This window comes from Pantherophis guttatus, chromosome 6 (assembly GCF_059756535.1).
Source record: "Pantherophis guttatus breed Tessera chromosome 6, ASM5975653v1, whole genome shotgun sequence".
NCBI classification, from domain to species: Eukaryota; Metazoa; Chordata; class Lepidosauria; order Squamata; family Colubridae; genus Pantherophis; species Pantherophis guttatus.
The window spans coordinates 1,160,987-1,176,194 of NC_142068.1; the positions used below are offsets into that span (position 1 = coordinate 1,160,987).

Sequence of the window (15,208 nt, forward strand, 5' to 3'; positions counted from 1 at the left end):
TATTCTGCAATTCTGAGCCCTCTTTGGGCTCCTGGGCTACAGCTGGGCACTTGGCAAGATCTGAGGGGGGTGGGGGTGCCTGTGTGTGTTGATTTCTTTGAGAAGCCTGGGCCCCTGGGCATCCAGACGGAGAAGCCCCTTCCCTTGACCCATGGCCTTCGTCCTAGGCTTGAGGGAGACACCCCGTCTTAACTGCCACACCCAAAAGGCTCCCCTTGCAGAGGTCAAAGGGCAAAAGGCAACCGAGGGGGGAGACGGGGGAGCAGCCCCTCCGCTCACCTCTGTTCTCCGGGCAGGGGGCTTCTTCAGAGGCGGCCAGGCGCAAGGGATCCGGGGGCAGCTTCTTCCTCCTTTTCTCCTCCTGAAGCTCCTTCTGCTGCAGAATCCGCGCGATGTCCTGGAACGAAGCACAAGTGAAGGGATCCTCTACCCTCTACGGTTTCCCTGGAAATCCGGTTGGGTCTCCGTCTTTTTCTTCCTGGGGGTTTCCTGCACAAGCAGGAGGGGGGGGGGTTGGACTAGTAGACCTCTAAGGGCCCTTCTGACTCTGTTGTCCTGTTCTGTTGACACGACGCCAAGAGGACCCTACCAACCCCCCCCCCCAGGTCTTCCTGAGGACCCCCACCCCCACCTGGAGATCTTCTCTCTACAGGTAGTCCTCGACTTACGACCTCAATGGAGCCCAAAATGTATGTGGGCAAGTGAAACATTCGTTAAGTGAGTTTGGTCCCACTTTACGACCTTTCTTGCCAGACTTGTTGAACTGAATCACTGCAGTTGTTAAGTGAGTCACATGGTTGTTAAGTGAATCCGGCTTCCCGGTTGACTTTGCTCATCAGGAGGTCACAAAAGGGGATCATGTGACCCAGGGACACCGCAACCGTCATAAGAACATGCCAGTTGCCATGCCTCTGAATTTTGATCATGTGACGCTGGGGAGGCTGTGACAGTTGTTAAGTGTGAAAAATGGTCATAAGTCACTTTTTCCAGCGCTGTTGCGACTTTGGTCACTAAATGAACGGTTGCAAGTCGAGGACTAGCTGTGTGCCTCCACAGGCAAATCTACTCTTCAAAGCTTGTGGGGCAACAGTGGGAGGACCTGCTGGCTTCCTCCAGGACTGGGGCCTCCAACCTTGGCCACTTGGGAATTCTGAGATTTGAAGCCCACCAGGCTTAAAGTTGCCAAGGTTGGAGACCCCCTGCTCCAGGAGATGGGTCTCCACGCCCGGGTGAAGCTTACCTCATCATCCTCTTCCTGGCGTCGTTGCTCTTCGGCTTCGATCACCAGTTTGACTTGGATTTCCTGGGCGATCTCGCAGTCTTGCTGTTCTCTGAAAATTGGACCAGAGGGTCTTTGTGAGTGGGTGGGTGGGTGGGTGACAGACAGGGAGCACCAAGCGGGGGACGGAAGACGAGGGCAATGGGAGGTTTATGCCTCGGCTCAGAAGAACCTCCACCAAGGCCTTCGAGATGAGAGAGGCTGTTCGGGAGACAGGGCTGCCCCACCCTTGCCACTTTTAAGATTTGTGGACTTCAACTCCCAGAATTCCCCAGCCAGCCATGGAGGAGGAAGAGGAGAAGGAGAAATAGGGGAGGAGAAGAGAGAGAAAGGGGTGAGGAAGAGGAGAAGAAAGGGGTGGAAAAGGAGGAGAAAGAAATGGTGACAGTGGTGGGAGGAAGAGGAGGAGGAGGAGGAGAAGGAACGGGAGGAAGACTGTGGGGTCCTTGGTGCTCTCTGAGCTTGGTGGTTTTCCTGCAGACGTTTCATGACCCAACTAGGGAACATCATCAGGGCTAGAAGGGAGAAGGAGATGGAGATGGAGGAGGGAGGACTGTGAGGTCCTTGGTGGTCTCAGGGGTTGGTGGTTTTCTTGCAGACATTTCATGACCCAACTAGAGGACATCATCAGGGCTGGAAGGAAGGAAGGAAGGAAGGAAGGAAGGGAGGGAGGGAGGAAGGAAGGAAGGAAGGAAGGAAGGAAGGAAGGAAGGAAGGAAGGAAGGAAGGAAGAGAAAGAGATGGAGAAGAAACCCCCCCCCCACCCCTCCTTTCTCTCTAAAGACCCCGAAGTGCCCACCCACCATCTGCTCAGCCTACGTTAGGAGGAGCAAAAGCTTCGGAAGTCAAGTCTTTCTCCCTTCAGACCGACTAAGAGCCATGTCAACGGTTCTTATGAAATATGAGCTTCTCTGATCTCCCCCCACCCCTTTTTTTCATGTCCTGCAGCTATGAAGCTGGGATGCACCTCCAAGACTGACGCAAACCTCTGCGCCTTCAACCTGGCCTGTTCGGGAGCAGCAAGCAAGCAGCTTTTCTGATCTAGGCCAGATGCTCACCCAGGCCCCGCTTGCATTTGCATTGGGTGGGTGGGTGGGTGGGGGGTTACATGACCTCTTTGGCTCTGGATGAAAACACTGCTCATCTTGAAGTCCGACGGCTGAGATCATGAGCCGAAATCTCCTCCCAGGCCAAGCCACGTCTCCATCCGCCAGCCAAACCCCCAGCCCGGCCTTTTACCATTGCTTGCGTGTCTTTTCTGCACTTCTTCCCAGTTCTTCCTTACATCCTTTTCCAAATGCAACACTCACAACTGCACCCTGATATTTATTTATTTCCCTCCCCCCCCCCAAAAAAAGGCATTATGACATTTCCAAAACACGGAATTTGCCCCCTTTTTTAACGGCTGCCGGATACGGCGTTGATCATTTCATGCCACAATATGACTTCATTATATTTATTTTACTGTTCAATTTACATCCCGTCTTAAACTCTGTGTAACTCTTGCATGACATGAATGATATTCGCAATTACAGCAGACCCACCCACCTCTTTTTCCAGTCCCACGCACAGAATTAAAAGACGAGGGGCTCCAGGGTTGCAAGGCCTTGTGTTTACTTACGCCACGGTGCAGGGGTGAAATGCTCCCGGTTCGGACCGGATCGCCCGATCCGGTAGCGGTGGAGGCAGGTGGTTCGGAGAACCGGTAGCAAAAATCCCTGAACGCCCCCCCCCCCCCAGGCCCAGCTGAGCCACACAATCATCAGAGGCTTTTTTTTTAGTTTTTAAAAGCATTTTTTCTACAACCTCTTTGGCTGAAAAAATGCTTTTAAAAGTAAAAAAAAAAGCCTCTGATGATTGCGCGGCTCAGCTGGGATCATCAAAGGCTTTTAAAAGCATCTGACGATCCAAGCTGAGTTGCCTGATGGCAGAGGCTTTTAAAAGAAAAAAAAGCCTCTGTCAATCAGGCAACTCAGCTGGGATCGTCAGAGCCTTTTGAAAGCATTTTTTTACAACCTCTTCGCAGAAAAGTAAAAAAAATAAAAAATGGCCACGCCCACCGTCACATTACCCCTCTCCCACAAAGCCACGCCCACAGAACCGGTAGTAACAAATTTTACATTTCACCACTGCCACGGTGCCATTTTAATAAGACGGACCCCTTTCAATCTGGTGTCGTGGGGAGTGTGCGGATTGCCACTCCCAAGTGTGCTGAGCATTTCAGAGTGGTTGCAAAACCTTTTATGGGGGAGCAGAGAGGAGAGAGGCTGATTTGAGGGGCCCTTGGTGCTCTCTGAACTGAGTTGTTTCTTTGCAAACGTTTCATGACCCAACTAGATATCATCATCAGTACTAGTCCTAGTCCCACTCACTAACATTGATGATGTTCCCTAGCTGGGTCACGAAACATCTGCAAGGAAACAACCCAGCTCAGAGAGCACCAAGGACCCCACAGTTGTTCTCCTCCTCCTCCTCCTCCTCCTCCCCCCCCACAAGCCCCTCTCCCTTCTAGCACTGATGATGTTCCCTAGTTGGGTCATGAAACATCTGCAAGAAAACCACCAAAGCTCAGAGAGCACCCGGGACCCCCCCCCAGTCCTCCTCCTCCTCCTCCTCCTCCTCCTTTCGAAAAACTTTCAAAAAGTTGGTCGAAAACAGCCTCTTCACAGAATGCTGTAATTTGAGTTTTGTGAGTTTCCCAACTCAGACAGGAGACTGACTGCCCTGCCCCATTTCTGGCCAAAATCTGAAGAGCGTGGCTGGAGGGGATTTTTCACATCACAAGAAAAGGGGGTCACATCCAGCCCCCCTCCCATGGCTCAGTGCAGAGAGTGAGTCCTCTGGGATCTTCCGTGGCCCCTCCCCAAAAAAGCCCCCCATTGCAGCCCCCCCCGCCCCACTCACAAGTTCTTGTGCTGCTCCTGCAGGCGGGCCCTGGCCTTCCGGTCTTCCTCCTCCTGCAGCTGTTTGGCCATTTGTAAGTCATGTTTGACCAGGCGGTTACGCTGGATGTTGGTGGCCAAGTGGTGCTCGACTGGAAAGAGGCACAAAGCAGGCAATTAAATCCTAAAGGACAGCACTCATCATGCCGTCCATCCTCCTCCCCCTCCCCTCCCTTCTAGCCCTGATGATGTTCTCTAGCTGGGTCGTGAAACGTCTGGAAGAAAAACACCAAACGTCAACTTGCAAATTATAGCCAAATTTCATGCAGAAAATCCAAACAAGCTTGGTGGGGGGGGTTCCACATCCCTAAACTCTGCATCTGTACTCAAATTGTTTTGCTTTGTGCAGGTCGCCCTCGGGAAGTGAGGGGAGCCGAATGTCAACTTGCAAAGCTTTCAAGTTGCCATGAGCAGGAGGGAGGGAGAACTGAAGTGAATTCCATACATTCTTCCTGACCGCAATCAGAAGGAGGGTGTTAGATTTCACAGCCAGCCAAAGTGGTTAATTGGAGAATGTGATTTATGACATGGCCAGGGAGGAGGGGAGAGACAGGATCATAGGGGAATGTAAATCTACGTGGGATTAGTCCTAACTGCATCCGAGTATTGCCGGAATGTTGCTCCTAATAAATGACTGTATTTCTTTTGAAGTTTGGCTCATGGCTCATGAATTAATTAGGGCATCTTTCGGAAACTTGACACCAAGCTCAGAGGGCACCAAGGACCTCACAGTCCTCCTCTCCCTCTCTGCAAACCCCCCCTTCCTTCTAGCACTGATGATGTTCCCTCTTTAGTCATGAAACGTCTGCCAAAAAACCAACAAGCTCAGAGAGCAACTAGGACCCCACAGTCCTTCCTCCTCCTCCTCCTTCTCCTCCCCCTCTCCCTGCTCCTCAAAACTGAAACTAAATTCCAGATTTTTGGCAAAAAAAATATATATCACAAAATGTGATCACATGACCATGGGATACTGCAAACAGCCATAAAAATGTGCCATTTGCCAAGGGCCCCAAAATGCAGTCATGTGACCACGCCGGGAGATGTGTGTGTGTGTGTGTGTGTGTGTGTGTGGCCCTTGGAACTCAAGAACTCGGTTGGAAGTATCTCTGGGGAGGTCGGTCGTAACTTTAAACAATTGCTAAGTGACCAGTCGTAAAATTGAGCCCTTCCTGTACCTTATTTTTTCTTACATGGCATCCATCCTCTTTAAAGAATTTGCAATTTAAAAAAAAAATCTTTTTATCGATGGTTCTAATTAATTTTGTGAGCTGCTTCAGATGAACTGATAAACAAACTGGGTACATACCGTACATCTCAATAAAGAGACAGAAATGCCAACCGGATTAAAAATTCGATTAAAATCCAGCCGAGCAGAAGCGGAAGCAAGAGAAGAAAAGTGCAAAATACACCATGTGTGAAGTAAGAGAGTAACAAGCAAGTTTTCTTAGGTGTCACTTACTTTCCTGTTCCTGCAGGCTGTGGGCCAACGTGTGATCCTCCCGCACAGCGAAATCTCGACACACTAGGGAGAAAAAGCAGAAAAAAAGACATTTGGTTCCTCCAGGAAGGATGTGCAAAATCCGTCAGCAAACTTTTTGCAAGATAACCAGGCGCCTAAAACCTCCAAAACAAATTCTCTCTCCAGATGCATCTCAAGGCTTCTTCACAAACACAACCCAGAGGCCAAAAGATACAACAGACACAACCGGTGGGTGTATAGAGCTCTGTGTGTGTGTGTGTGTGTGCCAGGGACAGTGGGAGTGGGAGTGTGCAAATCTTGCACCAAAGGCCCCGCTGAGGAGATAGTGAAACAGGCAACATCTGCAGGAAAAGTCAACGGGGCAGCCAAGAATCCCTTCAGTTCAGAGAGAAGTTATAAAAATAAAAGCCAAACTTTTATCCTGGATTTGCTACTACAGAGTTCCTCAACCGATGAGAAGGGGAGGAAAGAGGTGGGGGGAACGCCCCCACTGCCAGCAAGATGGACTCCCAAGACCAGACAAGAAACAACGGATGGATGGAAACTAATCGAGGAGAGAAGCAACCTGGAATTGAGGACAATTAACTAGTGGAACAGCTTGCCACCAGATTTTGTGGGTGCTTCATCACTGGAGGCTTTTAAGAAGAGGTTGGACAGCCACTTGTCCAGAATCGTATAGGTCTCCTGCTGGAGCAGGGGGTTGGACTAGAAGACCTCCAAGGTCCCTTCCACCTTCTGTTCTGATTAAGGTCTTGGTCTGATGAAGCTGTTCTTGGTCAGCTGCAGGAACGTGTGAAGGAGTAGAGACTCTCTCTTAGAAGAGGACAAGTTGCAGCTGACCCTGTATAGCATCCGTCCTTGAACCTTCTCCCTTTCTCCTGCTCTCCAGATCCCCAGAAATCCCAAATTGCTTTGGTTTCTCAGCTGTTTGGGGGGGGAGGCAGCCAAGCAAGGAAAGGAGCCTGCCAGCTGGGCCTCTTCCCCCCCCACCCCCACTTTAGAAGACGCCTCCACCCAAGTTCCTGAAGTTTGAGCCAAAACTACCGCAGCCAGCCCAAAGTCAGCCAAGAATGAATCAAACAGCTGCGACCCCATTACAAATAGCTTAATTGACCTTTCTCCAGAAGTGGGGGTGGGAGGGAAGGGGGGGCTTTGCTCTGAAAGATCAGCGTGGATTGGCTGGAGCTGGTTGTCCTGGAGATGGGCTCCCTCCCAGTCCGCCCTCTTTGGCTGGTGGGGGGGGGGTCTTTGTTTGATAACAGATGCAGCTTCTCTTTCTTCAGAAAGCCACAGGCGGTGGGGAGGGGGATAAGGGGAGGGGGGGTCCCTCCAGCGCCTGGCCTCAACGCAGCAACTAAATCAGGAAAACCTCTCTGCAAATTCCTCCCCAGGAGGAGAAGAGAGCAGCCCAACTCCACCAGGGCGTCCCACGTATCCAAAGGCAAACCTGGTTAAATCTTAGGCTGAATTCCACCTCCAACCCCCCCCCCATTTAGGGATCCCTAAAAGCAACCCAGGGAATGCAAGAGAGTTTTGAAAAGGAACCCCAAAAATCTACAGGTGGGCCCCGACTTATAACCATTTGTTTAGTGACCATACAAAGTCAAAATGGCACTGAAAAAAGTGACTTAGGACGGTTTTTCACACTTATGACGGTTGCAGCATCCCCAGGGCCCCATGATCGAAATTCAGAGGCTTGGCAACTGGCATGGACTTATGACGGGTTGCAGCCTCCCTTGGTCACACGATCCCCTTTTGCGACCGTCTGACAAGCAAAAGTCAACAGGCCAGATTCACTTAACAACCATGCTACTGATTTAACAACTGCAGTGATTCACTTAACAACGGGGGCAAGAAAGGTTGTGAAATGGGGTGTGATTCACTTAACAACAGAAATTCTGGGCTCAGTTGTGGTCAATCAATATGAACTCAGTTGCCGAGTGTCTGAACACGTGGCCAGAGGGAAGCTGCAACCACAGTTGAAGAGTAAGTCACTTCTTTCAGTGCCTTATAGGGCAGTGACCAAACTTCAAACAGTCAGTAAAGGGTCGTAAGTCGAGGAGTACCTGGAACAGGGTAGAACCGTTGCATTCCCGCCGTTGCCAGTCCCCGGAAGCAGGAGGCGGGCAGGGCAGGTGAGCTGGTGACCTTTGGCTGGGCGTGGCACCTCTGGGCTGGCCCAGAGGAAACCAAGGAGATGAAGGGAAGGAAGGGAGGAAGGGAGGAGGAGAGGAGGGAGGAGGAGGAGGAGGAGGAGGAGGAAAAAGAAGAATTTGGAGAAGGGGGACACGGGTGGGAGGGGTGAAGATCAAGCAGGATGCAGGCATATGCATAACAGAATAACAGAGTTGGAAGGGGCCTTGGAGGTCTTCTAGTCCAACCCCCTGCCCAGGCAGGAGATCTTATACCATTTCAGACAAGGGGCTGTCCAGTCTCTTCTTAAAAACCTCCAGTGATGGAGCTCCCACAACTTCTTGGTGGCAAGTTGTTCCACTGGTTAATTGTTCTCTCTCAGGAAGTTTCTTCTTAATTCCAGGTTGATTCTGTCCTTGGTTACTATTTCCATCCCTTGCTTTTTGTCCTGCCTTCAGGTGCTTTGACCCCCTCTTCTCTGGGGCAGCCCCTCAAATATTGGAAGATGCTATCATGTCTCCGCTGGTCCTTTTCTCTAGACTGGCCAAACCCAAATCCTGCAACCGTTCTTCATATGTTTTAGCCTCCAATCCCCTCATCATCTTCCTTGCTCTTCTCTGCACTCTTTCTAGCGTCTCCACCTCTTTTTAATATTCCAAGTATGGTTTACCAAGGCATTATAAAGTAGTACTGAACCAAGCTCACTTTACCAACTCCGTTTGTTCAAGCAGAGTGAACTTGTGGCAATCACTAACTATTGATTTCGCTTTTTCGTCTGCAGGGCAAATTATTGCTCATATCAGAATAACAGAGCTGGAAGGGAGCTTGGAGGTCTTCTACTCCAACCCCTTGTCTTACTCAGGCAAGAGATCCTACCCCATTCCGGACAAATGGCTGTCCAGTCTTTTCTTAAAAGCCTCCAGTGATGGAGCCTTCACAAGTTCTGGTGGCAAGCTGTTCCACCGGTTAATTGTTCTCACTGTTGGGAAATTTTCTCCTTAGTTCTAGCTTGATGAATTTCCATCCATTGTTTCTACTGCGGAGAAAGTATTTCTGTAGGTCAAGATTTGAAGAACTGAGAATCGCCATGGGGCTTCCCCACAGCAGCTGCTTCCCCCTGGCTTTCCCTCTTCCTCTAAATGGGGATGATGGCACCAAGCAACCTTCTGTCCTGCAACCCGGGGGGAAGGGGGGAAGAGCTCTCCCAAGAGCCCCTCTGCTTCCATCATCCCCTCCCAGCGTCCTTGGGAGTTCCTGCACCCATCTCTTCCAGCTCCACCTGCCAATCAATCCTCACCCATTGCCTCTTTCCCACACCGGCTGCACCCCAGAGCTACAGTGGGGGTCTCACCCCAGATCCAAAGCCCCAGCAGCCCCCTTTGGTGTTTAGGGGGTGCTACATATGGGTCAAAGGTAAAAACTACCCAGAGCAGGTTCCCTCTTTAAAAAATGGATCACTGCCTTGAGACAAAGAGACTCTTGTTCGTCCGTGCAAAAGTGGTTTGCAGGGCCCCACTTGAGAGGACAGCGAGGGAGGGGAGATCAAAGGTGAAGCCCCCAACTGAAGGGCAGGGGCTGCTTCAGACCAGATTCCCAGGCCCCTTCGGGGGAAGGAAAATGCTTTTTAACCAACAACTCTGTTCATCTAATCTAAAAGCTAAAGAGATGCAGCTCGCTGCTCATTCAGGGAGACCCACCAGCTCTGCCCTAAAAATCAGGAAAAGGCTCCCCCCCCTCCCCGCCCCCTTGGAAAGGACCTCCGATTTGGGTCAGGTCTTCTCCAAATCAAAGCAGGCCCTTCAGGGTTTCGTTTTGAGCAGGTCTATCAGAATATAAAATGCAGAAATGTGAAGAGAAATGAGAATAATGGGAATTTAGGGGAGGAGAAAAAGGGAAGGATAAAAGGGAAAAGACAAAGGGAAGCATTGATGTCCGATTCTTTTTAATAAAATAGCGGAATAACGTACAGCCGCAACTTTTGTTGTCATGAAACATCTGCAAGAAAACAACTGTCCTCAGGGACCATGAAGAACCCTACAGTTTTCCTCTCCGCAAGACCTTCTCCCTTCTAGCAACTGATGTTGTTACCTAGTTGGGTCATGAAACGCCTGCAAGAAAACCACTCAGCTCAGAGAGCACCCAGGACCCCCCAGTCCTCCTCCTCCTCTCTGCAAACCGCACTCCCTTCAGTCACTGATGATGTTCCCTAGTTGGGTCATGAGACGTCTGCAAGAAATCAACCCAGCTCAGGGAGCCCCCAGGAGCCCCCCAGTTCAGCCCTGAGCTACAGAGATTCTCTTTCTAAGGAGCTTCATTTGCGCTCTTAATTACTATTATTACGTGGTGCTTTTTTGAGGCTTGCAATTTCCCTGGGAATAAGCTTCATCAGCAGAGCCGAGTTTCGAAAGTCGCCTTCGTGGAGCCGCGTGGTGTGAAATTTGCATTCATTTTAAAAATAAAAGTCCAGGGGTTTCCTGGAGGGCAGCTCTGCCCTCAAACTTTGCATTTGTGCTTCTGCTGCAAACGTTCACAGGCTACTTCACAAGTTCTTATTTCACACCACAACAGCCCACGGGCTCTAGATCGAATCCGGTGTCTGGGATTGTGCATCCAGGCAGAGGGTCAAGTCAAATACAGGCAGCCCTGGACTTACGACCACAATGGAGCCTGAAATCTCTGTTGCTAAGTGAGACATTGCTTAAGTGAATTTTTCCCCATTTTACGACCTTTCTTGGCACAGTTGTTACGTGAATCACCACAGTTGCCGAGTTAGTAAGACGGTCGCCGTTAAGTGAATCTGGCTTCCCCGCTGACGTTGCTTGTCAGAAGGTCGCAAAAGGGGATCACGTGACCCCCGGATGCAGCGACCGTTATAAATACAGGTAGTCCTCAATTTACGACCACAAGTGAGCCCAAAATTTATGTTGCTAAGTGAGGAATTTGTTAAGTAAATTTTGCCCCGTTTTACAACTTTCTTTGACGCATTTGTTCAGTGATTCCCTGCAGTTCTTGAATTAGTAACCCGGTCGTTAAGTGAATCTGGCTTCCCCATTGACTTTGTTTGTCAGAAGGTCGCAAAACGGGATCACGTGACTCTGGGACGCTGAAACCGTCGTATATGTGAGTCACCTGTCAAGTGTCCAGATGTAAATCATGTGACTACCGTATACGGATGTTGCAACGGTCGTAAGTGTGAAAAATGGTCATAGGTTACTTTTTTCACTGCCATTATAACTTTGAGCGGTCACTAAACGAACTGTTGTAAGTCAAGGACTACCTGTATGTCTGAATTTTGATCATGTGACCGTGGGATGCCGCAAGGGTCATAAGTGTGAAACACGGTCATAAGTCACTTTTTCCAGTGCCGTTGTAACTTCAAACGGTCACTAAATGAATGATTGTAAGTCAAGGACTGCCTGTAGCCGTTTCCCATAGACTCAGAGTGTCTTTCCTTCCCTTTCAGTGACACATAACTTAAACAAACCAATTAGGAAAAACTTTTATCCGCTCAGCGTAAGAAAAATGATTCTAAGTTTTAGCTTGTAGAGTTTTCAAAATGTTTCTCTTGGAACACAGTTCGCATAACATATTTTGGTAAAATGGGTTAAAAATTTTGGTAAAGATCCAGCCAGCGGCTTGTGTACACAACATAAAAACTTTACGAAATGTTTACTTTGGCTTTTTCCTGGGTTTTTTTTCCTAAAAAATACTGTTATTAAAACTTTTTAAAAGGAAGATAAAAACAAATATAAACTAATAAAAAGCAAGGCTGGAAAAAGAAAAAGAAAGCTAAAAGAAAGGAAAAAAGAAAAACAGAAAATAGGATGTAAATAAATGGTTTCCGATCTTCTTTACAGCAGTTATAAATATCATTAGAAATTTACCTCTTCCTGTAAAGTTACAACAGAACTCTCTGCTTCCTGAAATCTGTGTCTGAGCTCCAAAACCATAAATCACAAATTTGTTTTTCTTCTGTTCTACACGAAAAATCTATAAGCGATTTACAGCCAGCAATAAACACAGATATTGTCTTTTCCCCTCATCCAATAAGTCAGTTTAGCCACCATCATCTTCACCAAACCTTCCTCCATTATAGGGATTGCCAAACGCTCCCATCTTTGACCATATAGTAAATCTCCCTGCCGTTTTCATCTACAGATACAAAGTTCCACATCTCTTTTCCAACTCTTTATCCATCAGTCCCCAAAAGACCTCTGCTCTCAACTATATATTGGCCTTTTAAAAAATCCTCTGAATCGCTGTATTTGTATCCAAAATTCTCTAGCTTTTTTTTTTTTTTTTTACATGTCCATCCAGCACAATAAAACTTCCATTCTCCTTGCTCGTGTTCCCAGCATAAATTTGAAGCCGCCTCGTTTTGGGCTTCTCCGTGATCTACAACATTGTGCAAATTCAATTTGCAACTCAAAAGCGTTTTTTAATTTTTGCAAATCCAGAACAAGCAACCAGGCAAAAGGTGATACGCAAACAGAGCCGTGTGTGTAAATATAAAGCAAACAATGAGCATTATTTTAGTAACCACCCTGGATGTAGGCCATAACCCACATTTTACAAGGCACGGATTCTACTTCTGCAATCAGCTTAACCCATCTACACACATCAGAGGGAGCTGTGGCACACAAAAACTTACACCGCCTTTTAATAAAAGTTGTGAGTCAGAAAAGTTGCTCCCAACCTTCGCCTGGTTTGGTTCGGGTTTTTTTGACACCCGAGGCTAACACAATTCGCTTTCTTGGTAGTGTATCTTGGGAGAAGTCTCTTTGTAAGGCAGGTGTGCAGGGATTCAGGGGTCTGTGTGTGTGTGTCTGTGTGTGTGTGTGTGTGTGTTTGATGCCTCCTGCCCGGAGGGAGGATTAAAACTACACCAGGATCAAGAGCTTTACTCTCAAGGCCAAAGGAGGTCAGGGAGACAAGAATGGATCCCGCTCTCCAGACCAGATGTCTCCCACCTTGACAACTTTAAGCAAAGCTGGCTGGGGAAATCTGGGAGTTGAAGTCCGCCAGGCTTAAAGTTGCCAAGGTTGGAGACCCCCTTCCCAGATCTTCTTCTCCAACGGACACAAAGAAGAGGAAGATCTTTCCCGAAACATCAAGGGAAGGGCTCCTCTCAAAAACAAAGCCTCCAGCAGATTTTGCAAAGCCATTTACTTCCCTTACTAGAAAGCAATTCTGCAAGTACACCAAGTCCTTGACTTACGACCACAACCGAGCCCCAAATTTTCGCCGCTAAACCGGTACGGTTATTCATGGATTTATTTTAGAGGATTTATACGGCCGGCCGCAGTGACCCTGGCTTGCTTACAAGCAATGAAGTGGCTCCTAAAGTGAGTTCCCCCCCCTTTAATGACTTTTCTCACCAGGGTTCTTAATCGAATCACTGCAGTTGTTAAGTTAGCAACACAGTCATTAAGCGAATCTGGCTTCCCCACTGATTTTGCTTGTCAGAAGGTTGCAAAAGGGGATTGTGTGGGATGCTGCAGTTCATTTAGTGACCATTCAAACTTAAAACGGCACTGAAAGAAGTGACTTATGGCTGTTTTTCATACTTATGCCCGTTGCAGCATCCCTGTGGTCAGGGGCTCAACATTCAGAGGCTTGGCGGCTGACTCGTGTTTGTGACGGCTGCAGTGTCCCAAAGTCACATGATCCCACTTCTGATGAGCAAAGTCGACGGGGAAGCCAGATTCATTGAACAAGCAGGTTACTAACTTAACACCTGCAGTGATTCACTTAACAACAGTGGCAAGAAAGGTCATAAAATGGTGCAAAACTCCCTTAACAACTGCCTAGCCCGGCAATGGAAGTTTTGGGCTCAATTGTGGTCAAGGACCAGCTGTGCTGAGGAGGAGGCTTCGCACCTGGGAGAGAGAGAGGAAGGAGTCTGCCACAGCAAGCCGATGCATTTGTGTGTGAGAGAGAGAGAGAGAGAGAAAGGAGGAAAGAGTGAAATAGACAAAGAGAGAGAGAGAAAAAGAGAGAGGGAAAGAAAGAAAGAAAAAGAGGTGGAAAGAGAGAGAGAGAGAAAGAAAGAGAAAGAGGTGGAAAGAGAGAGAGAGAAAGGAGGAAAGAGTGAAATAGACAAAGAGAGAGATGGAAAAAGAGAGAGGGAGAGAAAGAAAGAAAGAAAGAGAAAGAGGTGGAAAGAGAGAGAGGAGGGAAAGGGAGAGAGAGAGAAAGAGAGACGAGGAAAGAGTGAAATAGACAAAGAGAGAGAGGGAAAAAGAAAGAAAGAGAGGGGAAGAGAGAGAGAGAGAAAGAGAAGGAAAGAGAAAGAGGTGGAAAGAAAGAGAGAGAGAGAGAAAGAAAGAGAAAGGTGGAAAGAGAGAGAGAGAGAGAGAGAGAGAGGGAAAAAGAGAGAGAAAGAAAGAGAAAGGTGGAAAGAGAGAGAGAGAGAGAGAGAGAGAGGGAAAAAGAGAGAGAGAGAGAGAGGGAGAGAGAGAAAGAAAGAAAGAAAGAAAGAAAGAAAGAAAGAAAGAAAGAAAGAAAGAAAGAAAGAAAGAAAGAAAGAAAGAAAGAAAGAAAGAAAGAGACTCTTCCGGGGCTGCCAGGGCCTCCCCCCCCCACGCCGGTCCCTTCCCTCCCGGAGCCGCCTTCCTTTCCCTCTTGCCGGCCGCTACAAAGTAACGAGCGCAGGAAGCGCCGCTCCGCGCGGGGAAGCCCAGGCCGGCCCCCCCAGCCCCTCCGAGCCCCTCCGCTCCCCGCGACAGGTGGCGCCGGCCCTTCCCGGCTTCTTCGGCTTGAGCGGCGGCCCCTGGGCGCGGCCGGGGCCGGAGGGGCGGCAGGTGGGGGGGGGGGCTTCGTGGCTGGGGCCCTCGGGCCAGGCCTCCCCCCGCCCGCCGCCCGCCTCACCTTCCTTGACGCCCGGCAGCTTGGAGCGGTCGATGCCCACTTCGGCCATGTTGCGGGCGGGGCGGGAGCGCGCGTGCCCGGACAGCCCCCCACCCGCCGCCGCCGCCGCCGCCGCGGGGACGCGCCTCGCCTCGCGCTCAGCCGCTCCGGCCAGTCCCGCCGCCGCCTCCTCCTCCCTCTTCTCCAGCGGACGGAGGGGCGGGGCGGGGGGCGGGGCGGGACCCTGCCCTGACTCCGCCCCCTCCAGGTAAAGCGGGAACGCCCCGTTCTCTCCCCCCCCGAGCCCCGCCCCCGCCCCTTCCCCTGCGCATGCCGGGAAGTGTAGTTTGATTCCCCCACTTCTCCCCCCCCCTCCAGTGAGGTTCCTTCTCCACCGCCTCCTCCTCCCCTTTGTTTTGGCCTCCCCTTCCCCGCTGGCCCGGCTGGCTGCGGATGATGGGAGTGGTGGAGAGGGAGGACCGGCCGAGCCAGGCAGGGCGGGGAAGGCCGGCTGCCTACGGGGGA

The 15,208-nt window shown here is 49.8% G+C and overlaps 1 protein-coding gene across 3 annotated transcripts in view; it reads right to left on the reverse strand.

The window, feature by feature from the left end:
* The window catches only part of CCDC50 (coiled-coil domain containing 50), a 30,086-nt gene extending 15,160 nt beyond the window's left edge, over positions 1–14,926 (reverse strand). The window contains exons 1-5 of one of the 3 annotated variants that reach the window (XM_034424546.3): positions 14,705–14,926; positions 5,681–5,743; positions 4,184–4,313; positions 1,241–1,331; positions 280–397 (exon numbers count right to left, since the gene is read on the reverse strand). In XM_034424546.3, coding sequence (XP_034280437.2) covers positions 280–397; positions 1,241–1,331; positions 4,184–4,313; positions 5,681–5,743; positions 14,705–14,753 — 451 coding nt within the window. In that variant the 5' untranslated portion in view covers positions 14,754–14,926. The remainder of the gene's footprint in view (positions 1–279; positions 398–1,240; positions 1,332–4,183; positions 4,314–5,680; positions 5,744–14,704) is intronic. The other 2 variants (XM_087871988.1, XM_087871989.1) reach the window with 2 other exon arrangements.
* Between the last annotated feature and the right edge of the window lie 282 nt (positions 14,927–15,208).